Here is a 23,327-nt window from a genome sequence, read left to right on the forward strand (position 1 = left end):
GTTGGTTACTCTGCAGAACGCCTCCATTCAGCGTGCAGTGATGATCCTGAGCTTCTGTTCTCCATTCCTCTCCAAGCTCTGTCTTGAAGCTCAATGCAAGCTCCAAGTACTGCACCTCCTCTTCAAACCGTGTACTCTGCAGCCTTAAGGACTCAACACAGAATTCAACATTTTCCGACAACCACCTATTCCAGTCTTGTACCTCATTTCTAGCACTCAGTTTTGTCCCCCCTCTCTCTCCGTATTTTAGATTCCATTCACGTCCTCCTTTTCACACCTCCCCAGACAAGGCTGATGTTGTTATTCACTTGCCCTTACCAGCCTCTTTCAGCTCCATTTGTACCATTCAGTCTCTCCTGGTGTTTATACTCTCTCCCTCTCTCTTGTCCTCACCACCCCTCCCCACTTTCTCTGCAACTTTCAGTTATAATTTCTCAGCTGCAATGAAAGGTCAACAAGCTGAACCCTTATTGCTCTTTTTGCAAGTGCTACTATTTCCAGCATTTTATCTTAATTTTGTTCTTCCAGCATCAGCAGTATTTTGCTGTCAAATTTTAGTTCACCTGATTCTAAAGTATGTTTATATAAACACAATTAATTATTAATGCACACATACCATGCAAAGATGACCTTGCAAGTGCAGCAATCTCCTGGATAGTAAGCCCGCGTCTTGATTTTGGTAACATTTCAATAGTGTCTTCAACATTTACCTGGAAAATTGGAAATCAGGTACAGAGGTCAGGCTTCTGCTTAAACGTTCTCAGCAATTTTAAAAAAACTACATATAATGTCTTTTCTCATTCTGAGCATTACCACTTAATAACGATGTATAATCTGTTTTTGTTATGATTCTTTTTCCTCTGTAAAATTGCACATTAGAGTTAATTATAATACCCGAGGCTAGCCAGGTCTGTCTGTGTGCACACATGCTTTACTGTCCATCTGTCTCTGTGCACATCTCTCTGTCTATGTGCTCATATCTCCTGAGGACACTGGAGTTTTCTGCAGAAAGTGTTATTCTAGCTTTTTTGGTGCAGTCCAGAATAGTTATATAGAAAACAGGAGATTTCACAAATTTTCTCCCCGCAATGCTCAGTTTAAAAAATGAAAAGCTCTTATCTGGACTGTAGTCTCTGTGCGCTTGAATGGTATAGTACAAACAGGTAGTATTACCCAAGTAGTCATTCAGTTATTAAGATTTCAATTTTTGCTATTTGTAGGAGTAACCAACATAGTCAAACAACTCCAAATCATTACTGTCTCCTTAGCATCAAAAAGAAACCATGTAGCAGTAAGTCAGATAAAATAAGCTTATTATAGGAGATACATTCTCATAAGATAGAGCATGAAGTTTTGATACTATGTAGTGTTTCCACTAAAAACAATTTTCATTTCAAACTATACAGGCTTTATGCACACCCCTTCACATCCAGTACTGTCAGATACAATTGCTGTCATAACCTTTGCAGAGTTTGCCAGTCCAGGGGCAATCGTTACTGTTATAAATCTGTCACCTCCTTGCTCCAGACAGTGATTTTTGTGTGAATGTTACTAACAATGCAGGGACATAAGAAATAGAAATAGAAGCAGGAGCAGGCCATTCACCCCTAATCTTTGCTGATGGCTGATCGTTTTACCTCAGTGCCGTTTTTTTCAACTCTCCAATATCCAAAACTCTATCTTGATCTTTTAATAAACTAACCAACGGAGTCTCCACAGCCCTCTAGAGAAGCAAGTTCCAAAGATTCACCACCAGGTAGGGGAAGAAATTTTTTTTTCACATTTCTGTCCTGAATAGGCACCCCATTATTTTGAGACTGTGACGTATGGATCCAGACTTCCCAATCAGGGAAAACATCAATTCTGTACCTATCCTATCAAGCCACTTAACAGTTTTGTATATTTCAATGAGATCACCTTCATTCTAAACTCTAGAGAATACAGGCCTATTCTGCTTAATCTCTCATTGTACAATCAACCCTTCATCCCAGGAATCAATCTGGTGATCCTTTGCTGTGCTCTCTCAGTCACAGGTGTCTCCTTCCCTAGGTAGGGAGACCAGACTTGTGTACAATATTCCAGATACAGTTTTACGAGGTTTCTATACAATTTGAATGCAACAACTATACCTTTGTACTCAAAATTCTTACACTAAAATACCAACACACCACTTGTCTTCTGAATTACTTGCTGAACCTGCATATTAACTTTTGGTGATTCATGTACAAGGACAACCAGGTCCCTCTGAACACTAGCATCTGTCAATCCTCAACTTTACTAAAAACTGTCTGCCTTTTTAATTTTTATTAAACTGAATGACCTCACATTTTCCATAATATATTCCATGTGCCATGTCTTTGCCCAAACAGTGAGCTTGCCTATATCCCCTAAAGCCTCTCTGCATTCTCCTCATAGCCGTCTACTTTGGACCATCAGTGACTTTGATGAGGGGACCGACCCCTGCCACAACCCACTACTCACAGCTTCCCATCTTGAAAATGATCCATGACAGTATGTTACCCCCAATCCTACGTGCTCTATTTTTTAAAAATAATCACATCTTATTAAAGGCCTTCTGCCAGTCCAAATATACTACTTCAACTGATTCACCTTTATCTATTCTTCTATTACTACCTCAAAGAGCTCTAATATATTTGTTAAACATGATTTCCCCTTTATAAATCCACATTGACTCTGCCCAATCCTATCATTATTTTCCAAGTGCCATATTAGCATTTCCTTAATATGGATTCCTGACTTTCCCTACTCTTGATGTTAGGCTAACAGGCCTATTGCAAAAAAACAAACTGCTGGAAGAACTCAGCAGGTCAAGCAGCAAAAGGAATGTGTCAATGTTTCATGTCAAGACTCTGCATCAGGACTGGACTATTGTTCCCTGCATTCTCGCTTCTTCCTTTCCTAAAATTGGTACCTTTCTGGAAATCTAAAGAATCTAAACAACCAACTTATATCTTGTGCCTTTGTAGTTTGATTTGTTCAGGTTTAAGACCCTGGTTTCAGATTGCCTATCTTTTTGTATAAAATTTTAATCACTGTAAAGTGCAATAAGTGCTTTATCACGACGATAAAGACAAACTCTTGATCTCTCAATCTCCCTCATCACGGTCCTCGCACCTTATTTATCTGCCTGCACTGCACTTCTTCTGTAACTGTAACACTATATCCTGTATTCTGTTATTGCTTTTCCTTCTGAACCACCTTGATGTTGTTATGTTTTGGAATGATTTGGCTGGATGGCGTGCAAAACAAAGCTTTTCCCTGTATCTCAGTACATGTGACAATAATAAACCAATTACTGCTGTTTCCTAAAGACCCCTTAACAATCAAGTCATCAATTATCCCTTCCTCAACACTTAATACTAGATCTAAAATAATCTGTTCCCTCACTGGTTCCTCAACATACTGAACTAGAAACAATGTCTGTAAGTTTATCCTCCACGCTATTACTGCTAATTTAGCTTTCTCCAGTCCATATGCAGATTAAAGTCCCCATGACTATTGTAATGACCTTGTTACATCCACCTCCAGTCTCCCTATGTATACTCTGGCCTACATTGCCATTAATATCTGAGGCCTTTTTACAACTTCTTTTGCCCTTCGCTGTGTTTTTTTTAGCTCAATTGATTCTACTTGATTTTCTGAGCCAAGATCTTTCCTCGCTGACGTCATTATCCTATTCTATAAAATCAGGCTACCCAGCCTCCTTTCCCAGTTTGCTTCCCCCTTCTAAAACTCAAGTATCCTTGAAACTTGGTTAGTTCGCAATGACATTTCTGAAGTGGCTCTTAGACTGTATCCAGTATTTTTATTTGTGCCATTAATTAATGAACCTTTTTATGAATGCCATGGGCATTCAGATAAAGATCCTTCAGTTGCATTTTTATACCATTTTTTCCTGTTTTGGCTCTAATTGAAAGTATACCCTTACATTTCTTTGCACTGTGCTTTCCTGACAAAGTGTGGTTATTTTGTTAACCTGAGCTATCATATTCATTCTCTTTAACTCTCTAAATTTCTCATGAAAAGAATTCATGCCACCAAGTAATTAGTTTAAAACTTTATCTACAGTCCCATGACATTGATCTATTGGCTATGACATTGATCTCAGCCATTCTATCGGCCATGGCATTGATTCAGCCAAATTGTATTCCAACAGAACAGCTCCCTCTTTTGCCATTAGTGTTTCCAGTGCCCCTTGGTAGGAAACCCAAATCTCCCACACCATCCTTTGAGCCAAACATTCAATTTTCTGATCTTATTGACCCCTGCACTACTTTGTCCACAGCACATGTTCCATTGTTTTATCTATATCCATGGTTCCCAGATGAACCATATTAACTGGATCTTCCTCTCTAGCCCCACAGAGATGTCCATAACCTTAGCACCAGACAAGAATTCATGCCACCAAGTAATTAGTTTAAAACATTATCTACAGCCCCAGTTACTCTATTAGCCATGATGTGTTCATGGCTAACATCCCCCTAAACATGCTGTCCCCTATTACACCACATTCCCCTTCATGCTACCAATCTGAATGGCCCTTGTACCACAGTGCTGTGGTCAGTTTGCTCATCCACTGCTCTCATTCACACTGTTAAATTCTACACTGATATCACCACTTCATTGATTGTCTAACTCTTCTCATGCCACTCAGGGGCAGCAACAGACAAGAGCAGGAGCCGCTGAGGAAGTCAAATGCCCTAATTAAATCTCAAGGCCCTACTAATGTTCAGAAAACCAAGCATAATTAGGCTTTGAGGATCATTAAATCTTCTCCGTTGAAGTCCAGCCTTGTTATTTATTCAGTACTCATTAATACTAATTTACAATGCAATTCATAATTTTATACACAGTCACGATCTTGTGATGTAGAAACATCAGATGAAAGTGCAGGTGGGACTCAGATGAGGGCATCTTGACTCTGGCGTCCCACACTCACACATCTGCAATGAGCAACCAAACACAGTACCAGGCAGGACTGCTGTTCAGGAACTCCAAAAGAAACATTGCATTGCATGGACAAGTATAATTGCTGGAAAAAGGTAAAGAGCCCTTAGTTGCTGAGTACACCTGCATTTTCTGCCTTTATTTTAGATTTCCAGCATTCACAATATTTTGCTTTTGCATTTTAAAGAAAATTATAGGTTTTACAGCTGGCTAAGTCAAGCAGTGTGGCTTAGCTGGGTGTCAAAGCTTTCTTGGCAGTTCATGAGTAGGGCTTCTTCTGACGCTGTCACATGATGAACTTTTCAAGCAGAAGAGTTTGCCACATCGCGATGCCTTGCCATAGAGGGCCAAGTCAGCTTCGGCAGGCAGTTCACAATAGAGAACGTGGAAAAAATTGTGAGTGGAAACGAAATTCAGAGATCAGTGGAGAACAGGGGCAACTCCACACAGAGTGGTTGCAATGATTGCATTTATTGTCCATCCCTAATTGCCCATGAATTGAGAGGATTCTCAGAGTTAACCTCATTGATGGGTCTGGCATCATCTATGATTTAAACCAGAAGAAAATGGCAGATATTGATGAATCAGATGAGATTTTGCAACAATCCAGTAATTTCACAGATATTGTTACTGAAGCTAACCCTTGTTTCTCCAAAAATTCCAGATGTATTTAATTTTTGATTTTAATTTCCCAGCTGTCATGGTGGGATTCAATCGTCCCGAGCTCCAGCTGCTAAATGTGTTTATAATAACGTGCATCATTACCACTGGTATTAATTTAACAGCATTTCACCCAGGTAGTTAGGTATGAGGTTTTAATAGGTTCATAAACAATGAAGATGTGGAGGACTGATTCAGTATGAGCAATAACTACAACATTTAAAATTCAAAATGTGGGAAATGCAATATTGCCTTAACAGGATAATTTACAGGAAGTTATAATCTTTAGTAGGTTATGCAATATCACAAAATTCTTGTTATTACTTGTGGTGAAAAATAATAGCAAAATAAGATTTTTTTTAAAAATGTAATCAGTTTAGTATACTCTGTTCATCTCCAGACACCAGGAAGAATATAAATACTAAATATAAATACTAAAATACCAGTAAACGATGGATTTTGGCCATTGTTTCTGTAGATGACAATGCTAATTCAGCGTGATATTATTTGCTCTCTCCCTGTTTTGTGGGGGGACAAGCAACCTTGCTTCATCGCTAAGGGGAGAAAATGGATTTGTTTACAATATTTAATGAAAAGCCATAAATTAACAATGCCAATGAAAATTAAGTAATGCCTCAAATTTTATCCAATTTCTACCTTGCCATCAATTATGTGCAAGTTTGTTATCAGATATAACACGGGTGAATGTTTAAACAAAGTTCTGGAAAAGGACAGCTGTAAACAAGTAAACTGTAACAACCTATTGTGATCCAAAAGCAAATCACCAGAAGTTGGCAATTTCAGATACTGGCAGCAAAATTCTGAAAATTCAAACTGGTTAGTTAAATAGGATTTTGGAATGCGCCCATTCTTACAACATTAGCCAGAAAATATTTTTAAGTGTACTCAGTGGTTCACTTTTAGAGGAAACAAGAATTTAGAGTACAGTCCAATCCCACTATAATAGAGCACTGCTCCATGTTTTGCACCCACTCTTTTTTGGGACGGTTATTTTGGTCACTTTTCCAACACTTGCGACTCATGACAAGCTCCTTGCATTCCCTTAATGCAGATGCTGGAAATTATTATAACAGCTGTACTTTAGAGGTGGGTTTTTGTCAATCTGGGGTCAAAATCTTGTTTTTCATTACAACCTAATGAATCGATGGCATTAATGAACAAAGGGACTCAGTGATGCTGTCCCTACAGCCAATGGGCGTAAGAATTGCTTCCAGGTTGGCAGTCCAAGCCACCCTCCTTGTAACAGTGTGAATCAGATTGCATCACCACCTCCAATATCAAATCAGGGATTAGATGAGGAAGGCACTTAGCAGCCACTGCAAATCTGTCATGGTAGGGCTAGCCAGCAGATTTGTTTAGCAAGTATAATTGGCAGAGAGTGCATGTCAGAGAGCTTCCTCTCAATCTGTTACAAATGGACCAAACCTGCACACCAAGAACACAGACAATATCATGCTTTACAGCAGCAAGAAAATGTTCATGTTGCCACTCGAAACAAGGTCTATATCAGCATTTGTAAATACAATTCCATAAACTCCTCACGAGCAAAGTACATGTAATAATTAACCATTTCCCCTCACATGCCGTGGAGTCCAGGAGGGATTCAATCCGTTTTTCAAATAATTCATCACAACCATCCTGGCTTTAGGATAAGATGGCACAAAACAAGAGGAAATAATCATCTTGGAAGAAATCTCCCTCAACTTCAAGCTTTCATGTGCATTTAGGCCTTTTCACAAATCCAGAGACTGTAGAGCTTAGAGGCAGAATTAAGGCTGATGTAACTCCTACATCAAAAAGGTGACTAGCATTCTTGATGTTCCATCTCATTTACCTCATTCACTCTTACTCTAGCACACAAATATCCCAGCACATCAGTGTGCAAACACGTCAACACAATCTGGTATTGATGCATTCTGAGCAATTTCCTCTTCTTATAACCATCCCTGCCAAAGCTAAGCCAAATTTGCAAAGACAGGCTTAATTTAACAAAGAGTAGACCTGACAATTCAAATGAAGTAGTTTATGTATTTTTAATATCTATGACATGACACTTGACAGGTCACCCCTATCTAATTATTGCTGGCTTGCTTCCCCTTGGCTGATGAGAACGCACATTGCTGGCAGGTTTACAAGATTTTACTTTATGGGCATTATTCAAATGTAATATATTTGGATGCAAAGCAAGTACAAATCAATCACAGATTGCCCACTTGTTCCTTCCAGATTCTTTCAAATGAAGATAATATGTTTGGTAACAAATGTAAATGGTGTAATATACTGTGTTCAGATGTATGCACACCACAGAAATGCAAATGTATGGGATTGAGCTATTAAGCTTACAATCAGTTTTCTGTGTTATTGACAGAGGGTCATACTTAGCATGATTAGTCCAATGAAATGTGGCATTTCTGACTAGTTTGGTACACCCATGGAAAGGGTACATTAGCAGTTCTGTACTGACAGAAAAATGGGTATTGACTGTACCATCGTTTAGCATCTTTGGACATTACCATCTTCTGACAGAATGTTTCATCTTTAATTTTCCATATCTAAGAGATGGTGTGCATCATACCCACCAAAATAATAACATAACAGTGGTTTCTGATCAACCTCAAGGCGAGAGTAAATTATATGGTGCATGTGAAATCAAACTCCATCCCATGGGAGCACAGGCTTGTTATGAGCACAGTATGTGCAGCACTGTACTGGAAAAATACAAGTGTGCCCAACAGTATATCACAACATAGTATGTCACAGCACTTAGTGTTAACTGTTCCATGCACCACAACCCAGGACAAGTTAGATTGTCAGTTTCAGGAGGGTGTGCACATGAACCAGAGCAGGTGGTGCTGGTAGTAAAGGAGCAGACACTTGTTGGTTACAGAGCTAACTTGTATTCTTCCTCAGCTTCAAAATCCAGAGATTCTGCCTGCAGTTCCATAAAGTCACTGAAGAATATTTAACACACACTCCAATGTGTGCTGATGAATTTGGAAATGTCCACCAACCACATCTGCGCAATCACGTGCAAATGTTTTTCTGAATGACAGGTCACAATGGAGTTTGACACCTCCAAAGGCAAGAACTATCAGTGCCAAGAAATCCTTCACACTTCTGGTGTAGAGGGACTTAGTTACAAAACAATCTCTTGTCGGGAAGATGAGGAATCAAACCACTAAAGCCAATGCACAGGCATCCATTGCCCTCATTGCTGCCTTGAGGTCTATTCACTCACAGTTTCTGAGCATGCTCAGAACATGCCCAGCAGGAGGCATGTTCAAAGACGTAACAAGCTATTTTTTTAGATGATGACATGCAGATCTCATTCTGCACCAACTCCAACACCCACTCTCACTCCCAAATTCACATTTCCGTGTACATGCAAGAAAATAGGCACAGCTGGCCAGATGTGCAGCATTGGATGTGGTGGAAGCAATTACAAGGCTACCTTACAAACCTAGTGAAAGAGGCAATGAGCTACCTCACTAATACACAGCCAGTAGCCATCTTGTTCATTCCAACCTGGGGCACTTGAAAAGAGCACTATTTATTATGTAAACAGAATCATTTTAATCCTAAAATGGTAACACAAGATACTTCTACAAAAGCATTTTAAATCATCTTAATGATTGTCTAAATCACATCCTGTGTGAAATGGTAGAATCCACAAAAAGGGATTCCCTAATGAAGCTCCTGACCCACTGGCCTGAAAATACACCTTGTGGAATATTAACTTTTATGCAATTAAGCACTAAAGTAGATATAAAATTAAATTATTTTTAAAAAGTTCATAATTTTGTTAAAACCTACTGCCTAGTCCATTCATTTAAGTTAATGGTTTCACTTTTGCATTAAAGTGTGCTTTTATTGCAGGCTTTTGAGTTATTTTCAAAGCATTTGAGAGCATGTTAAGTATTGTTTCCTAATCTTTCTGGAAGACCAGTGATAAAAGTACTAAGTGTGACTATTTGGCCACACAAAAGTTTTCTCCTCACTCATTCTGTGCATCAAATAGAATTTACTATGAAGCATTTCTCCACTTTTGCCTTTACCTTTAAGCCATTTTATTGTCTCATTCCAATGTGCTGTTTAAGGGTGGGGTTTGGGAAACCAATCCAGTGACAGTGAATGAATGGCAGCAAAGTGTTTCCAAGTCAGGATGATGTACAGTGGAAGGGAAATCTAAAACAGAGGAGATCCCATTTTATTTCTCAGTGTGTGGTATTTTACATTTGAACACTGGCAGCTACTGACATTTTGACAGGCAGAACATGTGCTTAATCATGCCTAACCTGGCCAAGTTGTTACCATGGCAACAGATCCTTTGTGTATACACCTGGTTCACATTGCCATAACGAGTTGTGTGTTGTTTTTGTGATGAAAAAGCAAAGAAACAACAACTGCATCAGAAGCCGACTACATTATCCCGGGACCTGGAGAAACAGGGTCTCCATCCACTCCAAATCCCAGACAATGACAATAATCACTCTCAGGGTCTAGATGAAGTAGTGCCTCACCCAACCAGTTGCTGGTACTTTAAATTCCTCCTGGTATCGTTCACTTGGATCAACATTTCACTATGAAGATCAGAATCAACCCGATGCTTCATTACATTTAAGTCCTACACTAATTTGACTCAGAGGGAACGCGCCATAACCAAAGGAATAAAGTTAAAACTATTCCAACACATGTATCTTGAGAATTATATTGAGAATTGTGCTTTCCTAGTTTCATGTTTTAGGATTGTGAAGGTCATTAGTTTCAAATTTACATTTTCAAGGTAATTAACTTGGAATGAATGAAACACTGACAGGTGAAATTTAATTGTCACAACTAAAATGGCTTCAGATAACTCTGATAAGCTTTTAAATCTGGCCTCTCATCATTTTAAATGGCTCAGGTTGCATGAGATCAACTACTGTAAATACATAACAAACACTGATAAATATATACCCATTGTAATCATAAATGGAACACAACATAAGAGGTAGCCATTTGGCCCCTTTATCCATACCAGCTCCATCAATATCAACCCTTTGTTCTCTCCCCTATAGCCTTGAAAATTCTTTCCTTTCAGATGTTTATCCTGCTCATTTTGAATATGACAATTGAATCTTCCTCCACTACTACTCATGGCAGTGCAATCCAGAGCAAAGCCATCCACTGTGTAAAATGTTTCCCCATATCACTTCTGGTTCTTTTGTCAATCACTTTCCATGGAAATGGTTTCTTTTTCTCTCTGTCCTGTAGAAAACCTCTATCAGATCTCTTCACAACCTTCTCTGTTCATAAGAGAACAACTCTGGCTGCTCCAGTCTAACAACATAACTGAAACCACACATCCATGGAATCATTCTATTAAGACACTTTTGCACCATCTCCAAAGCCCTCACAACTTTCCTGAAGTGTGGAACCCAGTTGTCATCAAATCAGTGTTTTACAAAGGCTCACCATGGCTTTATTAGTCTTTTGCTTTATGCCTCTGTTTATAAAGTTCACGGTCCCAAATGCTTTTTTAACCACTTTCTCCTGTCCTGCCACTTTCAATGAATTATCACGTGCATCCCCAGATCTCTCTGTCTTGTGCCCATTTTAGTTTATATTGCCACTTCTCATTCTTCCTATCAAAATGTAACACTTCACATTCCTGAGCATTAAATTTCATCTGCCACCTATCTGCCCATCCCACCAAACTGTCTACATCTTGAAATCTATTACTATCTTCTTTAGTCTATTGAGCTCCAATATCTATGTTATCAACATGTTTGGAAAATGTCCAATTCATTAATGTAAAGAAAACCCATAATCTTTGTATCCCTGAAGAATTTCATTGTACATTTCCAACCACTACTCTGTTTCCTGTTATTCATACAATTTACTAGCTATGCTGGTACACCACTTTTATCACATACCTTCAATCTAGATTACAAGCCAATTATGTGGCAGTTTATCAAATGCCTATTGGGCCTAGCTGCAGTAACCAAGTCTCTGGCACTGGGACTGGTACTGCTGCTCAGAAAGGAAGGGTGGGAAAGAGACATGCGGTAGTGATAGGGGACTCGATAGTCAGGGAAACAGATAGGAGGTTCTTTGGTAGTGAGCATAAATCCCAGATGGTATGTTGCCTCCCAGGTACCAGGGTCCGGGATGTCACTGATCGGGTCCACAGGATTCTTGAGCGGGAGGGAGAGCAGCCAGAAGTTGTGGTCCATGTTGGCACCAACGACATAGGTAGGAAGGGGGATGAGGTCCTGAAGAGCGAATTCAGGGAGCTAGGCAGAAGACTGAGGAACAGGACCTCAAGGGTAGCAACCTCGGGATTGCTGCCGATGCCATGCGATAGTGAAGGCAGGAATAGGAGGAGGTGGCAGACAAATGCGTGGCTGAGGAGTTGGTGCAGGAGGGAGGGTTTTAGATTTCTGGATCATTGGGATCTCTTCTCGGGAAGGTGGGATCTGTACAGAGAGGACGGGTTACACCCGAACCAGAAGAGAGCCAATATTCTTGTGGCTAGGTTTGCTAGGGTGGTTTGGGAGGGTTTAAACTAGTTTGTGAGGGGGAAGGGAACCAGAGGAGTAGATCAGAGGAAGAAGGGGATGGGGAAAAGTTAGATCAAACAGGTAGAGAGGCTTTGGGGAAGGAGAAGCAGAATACAGGCTATAAAAGTAGTAAGGTAGATGAACTGAAGTGTGTTCACTTAAATGCAAGAAGTGTCAGGAATAAGGGAGATGAACTGAGGGCTTGGATAAGTATGGGGGACTATGATATTGTGGCTATTACTGAGACGTGGCTGACGTCAGGGCAGGAGTGGACATTGAATATTCCTGGTTTTTGGTGTTTTAAGAGGGATAGGGAAGGGGGGGGGGGAGAAGAGGAGGAGGGGAGGCGATACTGGTCAGGGACACTGTTACAGCTGTGGAAAGGATGGATGTTGTAGAAGGATCATCTCTAGAGTCCGTATGGGTGGAAGTAAGGAACAAGAAAGGAGCAGTTACTCTACTAGGAGTACTCTATAGGCCCCCCGGTAGCAGTAGAGATAGAGAGGAGCAGATTGGCAGGCAGTGTTTGGAGAGAAGCAAAAATAACAGGGTTGTTATAATGGGAGACTTCAACTTCCCAAATATAGACTGGAACCTGCTTAGTGCCAAAGGTTTAGATGAGACGAAATTTGTTAAATGTGTCCAGGAGGGATTCCTGACGCAGTATGTCGACAGGCCAACTAGAGGGAATGCCATGTTAGATCTAGTTTTAGGAAATGAACCGGGACAGGTGAAGGATCTATTGGCAGGTGAGCATTTGGGGGACAGTGACCATTGCTCCATAACCTTTAAAACTGTCATGGACAGGGACAGGTGCAGAGAGGACAAGAAGATATTTAATTGGGGAAGGGCAAACTATGAGGCTATAAGGAGAGAACTTGGGAGTGTAAAGTGGGATGTCCTTTTTGAAGGGAAATGTACCATGGAGATGTGGTTGATGTTCAGGGATCTTATGCAGGATGTTAGGGATAAATATGTCCCGGTGAGGCAGAGAAGGAATGGCAGGGTGAAGGAGCCGTGGGTGACGAGAGAGGTGGAACGACTTGTTAGGGAGAAGAAGGTAGCATACATAAGGTATAAGCAGCAAAGTTCAGACAGGGCCCGTGAGGAATATAGAGTAGCGAGGAAGGAACTTAAGAAAGGGCTGAGGAGAGCTAGAAGGGGACATGAAAAGGCGTTGGCTAGTAAGGTTAAGGAAAATCCCAAGGCCTTTTTCACCTACGTGAAGGGTAGGAGGATGGCTAGGGTAAAGGTAGGTCCGATTAAAGACCATGGTGGGAGAATGTGCCTGGAGGCGGCGGAAGTGAGAGAAGTTCTCAATGAATACTTCTCTTCGGTATTCACCAAGGAGGGGGGTCTTGATGATGCGGAAGGGAGTGCCGGTAAGGGTAATGTTCTCGAGGTTGTAGATATCAAGAGAGAGGATGTGTTGAAGTTGTTAAATAATATCAAGACGGATAAATCTCCGGGGTCTGACGGGATTTTCCCTAGGCTGCTTCGAGAGGCGAGGGAGGAGATTGCTGAACCGCTGGTAAGGATCTTTGAGTCCTCGTTGTCCACGGGGATGGTGCCAGAGGATTGGAGGGTGGCAAATGTTGCCCCCTTGTTCAAAAAAGGTAGTAGGGATAGTCCAGGAAATTACAGACCGGTGAGCTTTACATCTGTGGTGGGTAAACTGTTAGAAAGGATTCTAAGGGATAGGATCTATGAACACCTGGAGAATAATGGACTGATTAGGGACAGCCAGCATGGCTTTGTGAAGGGAAGATCTTGCCTCACAAGCCTGATAGAGTTCTTTGAGGAGGTGACGAGGAAGATTGATGAGGGTAGTGCGGTGGATGTGGTCTATATGGATTTTAGTAAGGCGTTTGATAAGGTAGCTCATGGTAGGCTTCTTCAGAAGGTCAGAGGCCAAGGGATCCAAGGAAGCTTGGCTGTGTGGATTAAGAATTGGCTTGCCTGTAGAAAGCAGGGGGTTGTGGTGGAAGGAGTGCCCTCGGATTGGAAGGCAGTGACTAGTGGTGTCCCGCAGGGATCGGTTCTGGGACCTCTACTTTTTGTGATATTTATAGATGACTTAGATGAGGGGGTGGAAGGCTGGGTTAGTAAGTTTGCGGACGACACTAAGATCGGCGGTGTTGTGGATAGTGTGGAGGGCTGTCGGAACTTACAGAGGGATATTGATAGGATGCAGAGCTGGGCTGACAAGTGGCAGATGGAGTTCAATCCGGAGAAGTGTGAGGTGGTACACTTTGGAAGGACAAACTCCAGGGCAGAGTACAGGGTAAATGGCAAGGTACTTGGCAGTGTAGAGGAGCAGAGGGATCTGGGGGTTCATATTCACAGTTCACTGAAAGTTGCCTCACAGGTGGATAGAGCAGTTAAGAAGGCCTATGGGATGTTAGCTTTCATAAGTCGTGGGATTGAGTTTAAGAGCCGCGAAGTGATGATGCAGCTTTACAAAACTCTAGTTAGACCACACTTAGAGTACTGTGTTCAGTTTTGGTCGCTGCATTATAGGAAGGATGTGGAGGCGTTGGAGAGGGTGCAGAGGAGATTTACCAGGATGCTGCCTGGATTAGAGCGTATGGAATATGAGCACAGGCTTAAGGTGCTAGGGCTTTATTCACTGGAAAGGAGGAGGATGAGGGGAGACATGATAGAGGTATATAAAATATTGAAAGGAATAGATAGACAGCCAGCACCTCCTTCCCAGGGCACCAATGCTCAAGACGAGAGGGCATGGCTTTAAGGTTATGGGTGGGAGGTTCAGGGGAGATGTCAGGGGGAGGTTTTTCACCCAGAGAGTGGTTGGTGCATGGAATGCACTACCTGGGGTGATGGTGGAGGCAGATACATTGGACAGGTTCAAGAGTCTGTTGGATAGGCACATGGAGGAATGTGAGATAGAGGGATATGCGGGAGGAAAGGGTTAGATAGTGTGAGGGTGGTTTAATGGACGGCACAACATGGTGGGCCAAAGGGCCTGTTTTGTGCTGTATGGTTCTATGGTTCTAAGTCCATATACATCACATCAGTGACATTTCCCTCATTGACCCTCTCTGTTGCTTTATCAAGTAACACCATCAGGTCTGTTAAACACAATTTGCCTCTAACAAATCCATGCTAATTATATCTATTCAATCTGAATAAAACCAAGTGGCTGCTCATTCTGTGCATGATTGTTTCCAGAACTTTTCCCACTATGGTGATTAAACTGGCTGGTCTTAGTTACTGGATTTATTCCTCTTTATTGGAGCAATATAGATTGCATACATGTTGATATTAATATTTTATTAAGGTAAAGAAGTGCAGATTTAAAATTTTACTGCAGATACTAAAGTTGTATTTGAGGAACATTGCCTTAGAATGTACCAATGTGGTCCCATTGGGAAGAATAGGGAATAAGATTATTATGATAATTCAAAGCAGTTAATCTATTTACAACATGGTGCTGTGGTGGAAATTCAAGTCTTTTAGGATCTTTCCAATAATTCCTTTATGGATTCCAATAAAAAGTATTTCACAAAATCAAAACCTTTAAATAAAAGGTCACATTTAAAATTTTCAACAAGGATGTTCCCCTAGAGACACAGGATCTACAGTGCCCACAATGTATGACAACCTATCTCTTTTTCTATAAATGATAACAGACCTCCTACATGTTTCTAGCATAAAGGATTTTTATTTTACAAATCCTCACAGGCATTAAAAGGCAACTCCTGAAATGAGTTATTTGCAGATGACGTTATGCATGAGGTCTCCTTCTCAGATGGCTCAAATTCAGCAGAAAAGCTGAGAAGTTCTAGAAAAATGGCACCAACAAGGAATAGGCAGTTTTCCCAGGGAGGTCATTGCTCTTCTAAAAGACAAGCAGGAGAAATTCAATCTCATATCTATGAACTGAATTTATGCCAATCAGGCAACAGAAAGCAAGTGATCACAAATGAACAAGTCTCTGTATAAAGCAAGTGACTAAGAGGTCCTACCTGGGCAGTTTCAAGTATCCTGCTGGTTAAATTACTTTAAATAAAGAATTTTATTTAAAAAAAAAGAAAATACTGGCAAGACAACATCAGGGGAAAATTTCAGATTCCAATCTGAACATGTGGGAAGAACACCTGCCCAAGGCAAGTGGATTGTTCTTTAATTATGCAGATCATGTTCCAATGATACCAGTGATTTTAATCAGTGGGATGCACAAGGGAGCTGTTACAACATTCCCACCAGGCCAAATTGGCAGCAAGAATCAAGGCTCGAGCAAGCCACAAGAAAAAAAAATATTTTTTGTGTACACTTAACTTTCTATGTGGGACCTTCTAGAGAAGTGGTCATCCAGGCCCCAAAAAGAAGTTTAAGTCTTTCCTTTCCCAATCCTTTTCCTCCCTCACCTAATCAGAAATCCTGCAAATACCTGCCCAGCAACTTGCTGAATGCTGGCGGCTGTCCCTTAAGTATCAATCTTGTTTCTGTCTCTTGCTTCTGCATTGGCCCGATACCCACAGGACAGACAATGCTTTCCTAATAGATGCAGGTAAAAGGGCGTTGGCTCTCACCACAGAACTGCTCTCCAGAGTTAAAAATCAGGATTATTGTGTAGGAAGAGATTTGAATAAATTAAGCAAGAGGACTTTAGACTGGATATGTAACACGTGATGAAATATAAAATTTATGGAGACACAAGAGAGATTGCAGATGCTGGAAATCTAGAGCAACACACACAAAATGCTAGAGGAACTCAGTGGGTCAGGCAGCATCTATGGAGGGAAATGGACAGTCGATGTTTTGGGTTGAAACCCTTCATCAGGACTGGAAAGAAAGAGGGGACATAGCCAGTATAAAAAGTTAGGTGGGGGGGTGGGGGGATGGGGTGGAGCAAGAGCTGGCAGGTGATTGGTGGATCCATTGAGGGGGTGATAGGCAGGTGAGGAAGGGAGAGAGTGGAAATGATGCAAGAAGCTGGGAGGTGATAGGTGATAGTGAAAAAGGACTGAAGAAGATGGAATCTGATAGGAGAGGACAGTGGACCATGGGATAAAGGGAAGGAGGTGAGGAGGAGAACCAGAGGAAGGAATGTGTGGGTGATGAGCAGATTGAGAGGGCAGGGGAGGGGAAAAAAGAAGGGGTGATGGGGCCGGTTGGGAAAGGGGGGAAGTAGTTACCGGAAATTAGAGAAATCGACATTGATACATTAAGGGCGGAAACTAGCAAGGTGGAATATGAGGTGCTGTTCCTCTGATCTGTGTCTAGCCTCAACTTAGCAGTAGAGGAGGCCATGGACAGATATGTCAGTGTGGGAATGGAAAGTGGAATTAAAATGGCTGGCCACCAGAAGATCCTGGCTGATATGGTGGATGGAGTGAAGGTGCTCGACGAAGCAATCCCAAATCTGCATTGGGTCTCGCCAATGTGGAGGAGGCCGCACCAGGAGCACTGAATGCTATAAATGACACTGATGACACAAGTGAAGGACTGCCTCACCTGAAAGGGCTGTTTAGCGCCCTGAATGGTGGTGACAGAGGAGGTGTAGAGGCAGGTGTAACACTTAGCAGCGTATAAATCTATATACAAAATTTATATCTTTTTCTCCTATTTTGCGTCAGTGTTCAATTGTGAAGCAAGAGCGTGAGGTAGTTTTGAATGCCAGTATCAACCATTCACTCTAATTGCACATAATCTAAGGTTTTATGCAAATATTAGAACAAAGGGAAACCAAATGCTACATGCTAAAAAATTCTCTATGTACCAGGAAGCAAATGTCAATGCAACCTATGAGCTGATCTCACCCCCAATGCCTCCTAAAAATCCCTCACACTATGTTACTAAATCATAACAGCATTAAATGTGCCTTATAAATATTCTATTAGATTAATAAATAACTGGACAGCATGTTTAAAACTTCCATTATAATTTGAGGGAACACCAAGAGCTTATAAAGCAGAGATGTGACTTTTGATCCTAATACAGCAGTTGGAGAATCTGAATTCAAGAAACCTGCAACAACAAAAAGAAAACTAGTATAGTATCAGTAACATTAACCATGAAACTGCAGGATTAACATTAAAAAATCTAGAGATTAAATAATATACTTTAGTAGTGAATAATCTGGTCCTCACTAGCCTTGCCCCTACCCAATTCCGTTATGGTTCATTCTTAACTGTCTTCTGCAAGACAACAATTCATTGAGTTGTATCAAATATCGACAAAGCTCTGCAGTAAGAAAATCCTCCCTCCCCACCTCTCCTCTCCTCTCCTCTCCCCCCCCCCCCCCCGCAAAATGCACATCACTACCTTTTCAGGGCAAGGAAGAGCGTCAAAAAAAATGCTGGCCTTGTCAAAGAAGCACACAAAACAACAATGAGAAATATGACTAAAAACAATAGAAGAATTAATACACCGCATTTGTACCACTTTCATCATAATTTTGGCATCTTGCCTTCAAAAGAATATTGGTGCACTATAGAGGGTTCAGAGAAATGTGATAAGAATAACTAAACTATGAAGAAAAGCTCTAAAAGCTGAAACTGTTTGCTTAAGAAACTGTTGATCTATTAAAAGTTTTACAAACAGGCATGATAGAGTGTGTATACATCCAATTTATAGTTATCACAGACCTAGTCGATATAAAGACAAAATAAGCAATCCTGGCTTTTTTTTATATGAAATATTGAATAGTGAAGTTTATCAAAAGCAGTTAATTATATGGTAATTAACTACTTTGAAAGGGAAATAGATGAACATCTGGCTTGGATCAAGATTGAAGATTACACAGCTAAATAGAGTATTAGCTGAGGAAGTATTCCATCTGTCTATTATGTTGAAACCCTGGATGTTTCTCTTGTGGAATGCCAACCAGTCAAAACTGAATTTTCTAGATTGTAAAGACAGATGTAATTTCGAGTGTTGCTAGATTAAGAACCAAGTCAACACACACGCACAAGATTTTTGTTAAAAGAAGAAAATAATGTTTACATTACTTTTCAGATTACATGAATGGGGCAGTTAATACAAATTGTGCATTGTTTTGTGGAAGGGATAAGTTCAAAGGATAAATCAACCTTTTTCAAACATTTTTATATTCATTACTGTAGAGTTCAGGTTTCCAGCTGCTGCAGTCTTGACAAAATGCACAAAAATTGACTGGGCCGTGAGTTGAGCACATTTGCCATAACTGCACCTTGCTCTGCCTTCCAGTACCAATCTGCTCAGAGTGTGGAATCAGGGGAAGTTAATGAAGTGCATTTTAATTGGACCAAAGAAGAGGCCTTTCTTCAATAACATTCAAGCAAGTCCAATATTCTTCGCTTGTCTCCACACCAAATGTTGATTTTGAACTCCACTTTAAGGGAACGTGTTTTGTAATCAACGTTTCACAGATCATTTATTTGGTTTACAATTTGCAGGCTCATTGCACGAGGAATGTGCAAAACATCTGTAGATAGGTCAAGCCAGCAGCAAAATTTTGCCAGAGGCAATGTGGGGAAATCTAGATCCAGGTTGTGGTTTAAGAATCAGTGCATCCCCTATGTAAAATGAAGATGGGGAGGAAGTTCTCATCTCAGAAGTTCCTGTCTCAGAGGGCCACAAATCTTTGAAACACTGGCCCAGAGAGCAGTGGTGACAACGCCATTGTGGGCAAGAAAGACAGACAGATCTGTAGGGGAGTTAAGGATTATAAGTGGAGCTGAGGATATAATCAGATCAGTGGTGATCTTACTGAAAGGCTAAGCAGGCTCTGGGAGACATATGTTTTACTCCTGTTCCTTTTTCTTATGTTTAACAATAATATAGGCTATAAAGTATTAGAACCAAAATAGCCAGCCTACACAGATTACAGTAACTCTGATGCCCCACGAGCATTTATGTTAGCTTCTTCCTACTTCTCTTCTACATGCTGTCCTTTGGCAATTTCATCTGTAAGCAGAACCTCCACACTCCATTCCACCTCACCACCATCCATAACTTATCAAATTGATGTCCAGTATCCAGTAATGCACAAGTAGAGATTTCCAACTACTAAACAATGGAAAGACCCAGGCCATTACATCCAATCCCCACTACAAATTCAACTCCCTGGCCCTTGTCCCGAGGGCAAGCCAGATGGTTTACAAATTTGGCATCGTATTTGAACCCAAAATGCACTTACAATCAGATATCCACACAATCATCAATGGTGTCTACCTCCAGCTTTTTAGCAGCATTATAATGTCATCCCTGATTTTTCATGCTAACAAGAAGCATCTCCTGCAAGAGAGAATATGAATGGCTCAAAATCAGTATCTCTGAAATTCAGTGCTAATATATTCAAGATACAACAGCGGCACATAATACTAATCCCTTCAGAAGGGGAAGCAATATTCGGTATCTTCAAGAGGTGAGAATTGAGAGGAATAGTAAATGTCTGCATGGAAGTGACCAATAATTAAGCAAAACTGGATTATAAAATAACACCACATTTTAAAATTTTGAATCTGAATCCTAAATCAGGTTTTATATTTCACTTCAATTGTACAAAACCACAGCATTCTGAAATTCAATTCCAAGCAAATAACTGGTCCAATTACCTGCTGAGTATATCAGTGAGAACGGGCAACTTATCATATGACAAATTTCAATTTGTTAAGATAGGAAAAGACACATAAAAGAGGGAAAATTCCACCAAATAAGATATTACTTTTTCATTCAATTGCATCCAAACCATTTTATAACATGTTACCTCCTTCACTGCAAAGGTCTTGCAGTTATAATGTAGTATTTCCATAGTAACAAGAAATGATGTAGCAATTCTCCCTGTGATTACACCAACATCACAAGAAACATATCAAGTACTGGATGGCTTCAACAAATTAGCTTTGGCTTTCACTTTGATGCACAAAACTGACTGGGAGAGTAAGATCATTATTTAAAAAGCAATGGTTTTAAATCTAATCCTGTAGCAGAACACGAGTTGGCATAGGTTTTTTATTGCAGTAGCACATATGGTTATGGTGCTACTTGTTTAAGAGGCCCCCCAGTGGTTATTCCACAAATGGCAGAACAGTTCTTGTAGAAAATATTTCTTCTATGCTGCATGTAATGTCGTCCACTAACGATAGAAGCAGTGGGTAAATATACTGCTCAATGTGAAATCAGACAATATAATTATATAGTTATAGCTGGGACAACTTCAGAAAATGCAAAATTGAACACGGGTCCAGGGCCAACCAAGTGAAAAGAAAGATCTACAAAAATGTAGTATTAAGGGACTACTGAAGGACCCACCAGTTAGGTATAAGGTGAAGTGAAGCCATCAGCGGTAGGATTATGATCAAACAGTATGTTGATATTCAGGATCTAGATTCACACATTCATGCAAGATGTCAGCACCCATAAAAAATGATTATCCAGCAAGAGTCAGCGTCTCCAGAGAAGGAAAGCGTTTCATTAACAAAAAAAAACTTAGCTGACTGGATGTTGTGATAACCTTATCTCTTTTACTTGCATTTTCTTCATTATCATCATCCAACTGCAATCCCAGTAACTTTTTGAGAATGTATTGCGTTGGAGTAAAAATTAAGTACTTTTAAAATAAAAGCAGATTTAAAATATGCTTTTTTGGTGCATTCATTACTTTAAATTGTAGTATTTCCATCAAAAAGGCCCAAAAGAAAAGCATGCAATTCTTTCTAAAGTTGCTCTGGTTATGAGGCAATTAGATTCTAATGCATCTGTATTTCACAGTGGTAATAAATAAGGAAATTACAACAATCTATAGATGATTATTTACGCACTCCACTGTTACTTAAGCACATTCATTGCTTGTTTATTCAGTGGTTCATCTGCAATGTTCAGTGCCATTAGTCCCAAAGGATCTTTTCTGCACACTGCTGTTGAATCCCCTAGGCTTTCATTATGTTTTTAAATCTCATGAAATACTACACTGGAGCCATGTGACTCAAGGAAGTTAATTACCATCTTAGGTAGCTTCCATGATTTACTGTGATATATTGCAACTGTGCATTGTGAACAGTTGAGTTCTTATGAGATTTTCACCCTTCTTTAACCCTTATAGTGCTGGCATCCCCCAGGAATTCTCTACAGCATGAATAATTTTAAGCTATTATCAGCTCACATACTGCAAGGTTCTACAACCATAAGAAAAGCACTAATAAAACATTAAAATTCAATTATGAAACATTGTATTATCTTCTTTCTAGTTGTCTTTGAGCTTTATAATTTCTAAGGTGCTCTGTGCTAATCTTAGAAGTTGATATTTTCTCTTTTCCATCAATCTACATTGTTTAAAATCTGTCAACCACAAGAATGAATACCAAAATTCAAACAGATCAATGCAACCAAATAAAACCTTTCACTCAGCTTAACTGCTGTAACAAGAGTGGTGTACAAATCTACTTTCCCAATATTTTGGGAAAGAGCTGAAAAGAGAGGCTGCGGGGGTGCAATTTATACTAGTTGCACCAGGGTGTTCATCTAATAAAATTGGGCTTGGCAGATTTCAACATTTTTTTTTCCAGAAACACTTGTTGATGTCTTCATTATGTTAGTTTATATTTTACTTAAGTTTACCTGAAGAAATGAAACTCTAAGGCACAATATAGAATACATGATTAAATGAAATAAATGGGGTTTCAAATTCCATTTTTTTTTCATTAATAGCCCAAAGATTAAAGGGGATATGCTAAATGTATTTAGTCTTATTCAGCTTTAAGAAAGGTGTTCCCTAAAACTAAAGTCCCCAAAAAGGAGAAGACATCAATGCAATTTATATTCTGATTTTTTTTACAGTAAATAGAAGAAAAACAAGTTTTTCATTAGAAGAGTTGGGTAAAACAAACAGGATCACTTCCACCTTCAATGCTCGGCAAGACAGGTTGACGAAGCAGATTGCTTGCCCATTATTGAACTACAATAGAAATGAAAATTGGGCTTGTTGTATAACAGGCAAATAATTACTCCAGCAATCCAAAGTCTATATGGTGATTACATACAATTCTATTGATATTATGCAGTTCACTCAACAGAAAAAACATACTACACTGAGCCCTAAGATCATTTACAAATCCAATATTTATTCTGCTGTGTTAATACCTTCAACATTAAGATAAAATGTGCAGTGTTTCCAAGCATCCCCTGGTT

The 23,327-nt window shown here is 40.0% G+C and overlaps 1 protein-coding gene across 4 annotated transcripts in view; it reads right to left on the reverse strand.

The window, feature by feature from the left end:
- The window catches only part of LOC127571620 (protein FAM131A-like), a 51,230-nt gene that overhangs the window by 11,957 nt on the left and 15,946 nt on the right, over positions 1-23,327 (reverse strand). For all 4 annotated transcript variants that reach the window (XM_052018174.1, XM_052018172.1, XM_052018175.1 and 1 more), the window contains exon 3: positions 617-710. In XM_052018174.1, the coding sequence (XP_051874134.1) occupies positions 617-710 (94 nt within the window). The remainder of the gene's footprint in view (positions 1-616; positions 711-23,327) is intronic.

Source organism: Pristis pectinata, chromosome 6 (genome assembly GCF_009764475.1).
Source record: "Pristis pectinata isolate sPriPec2 chromosome 6, sPriPec2.1.pri, whole genome shotgun sequence".
NCBI classification, from domain to species: Eukaryota; Metazoa; Chordata; class Chondrichthyes; order Rhinopristiformes; family Pristidae; genus Pristis; species Pristis pectinata.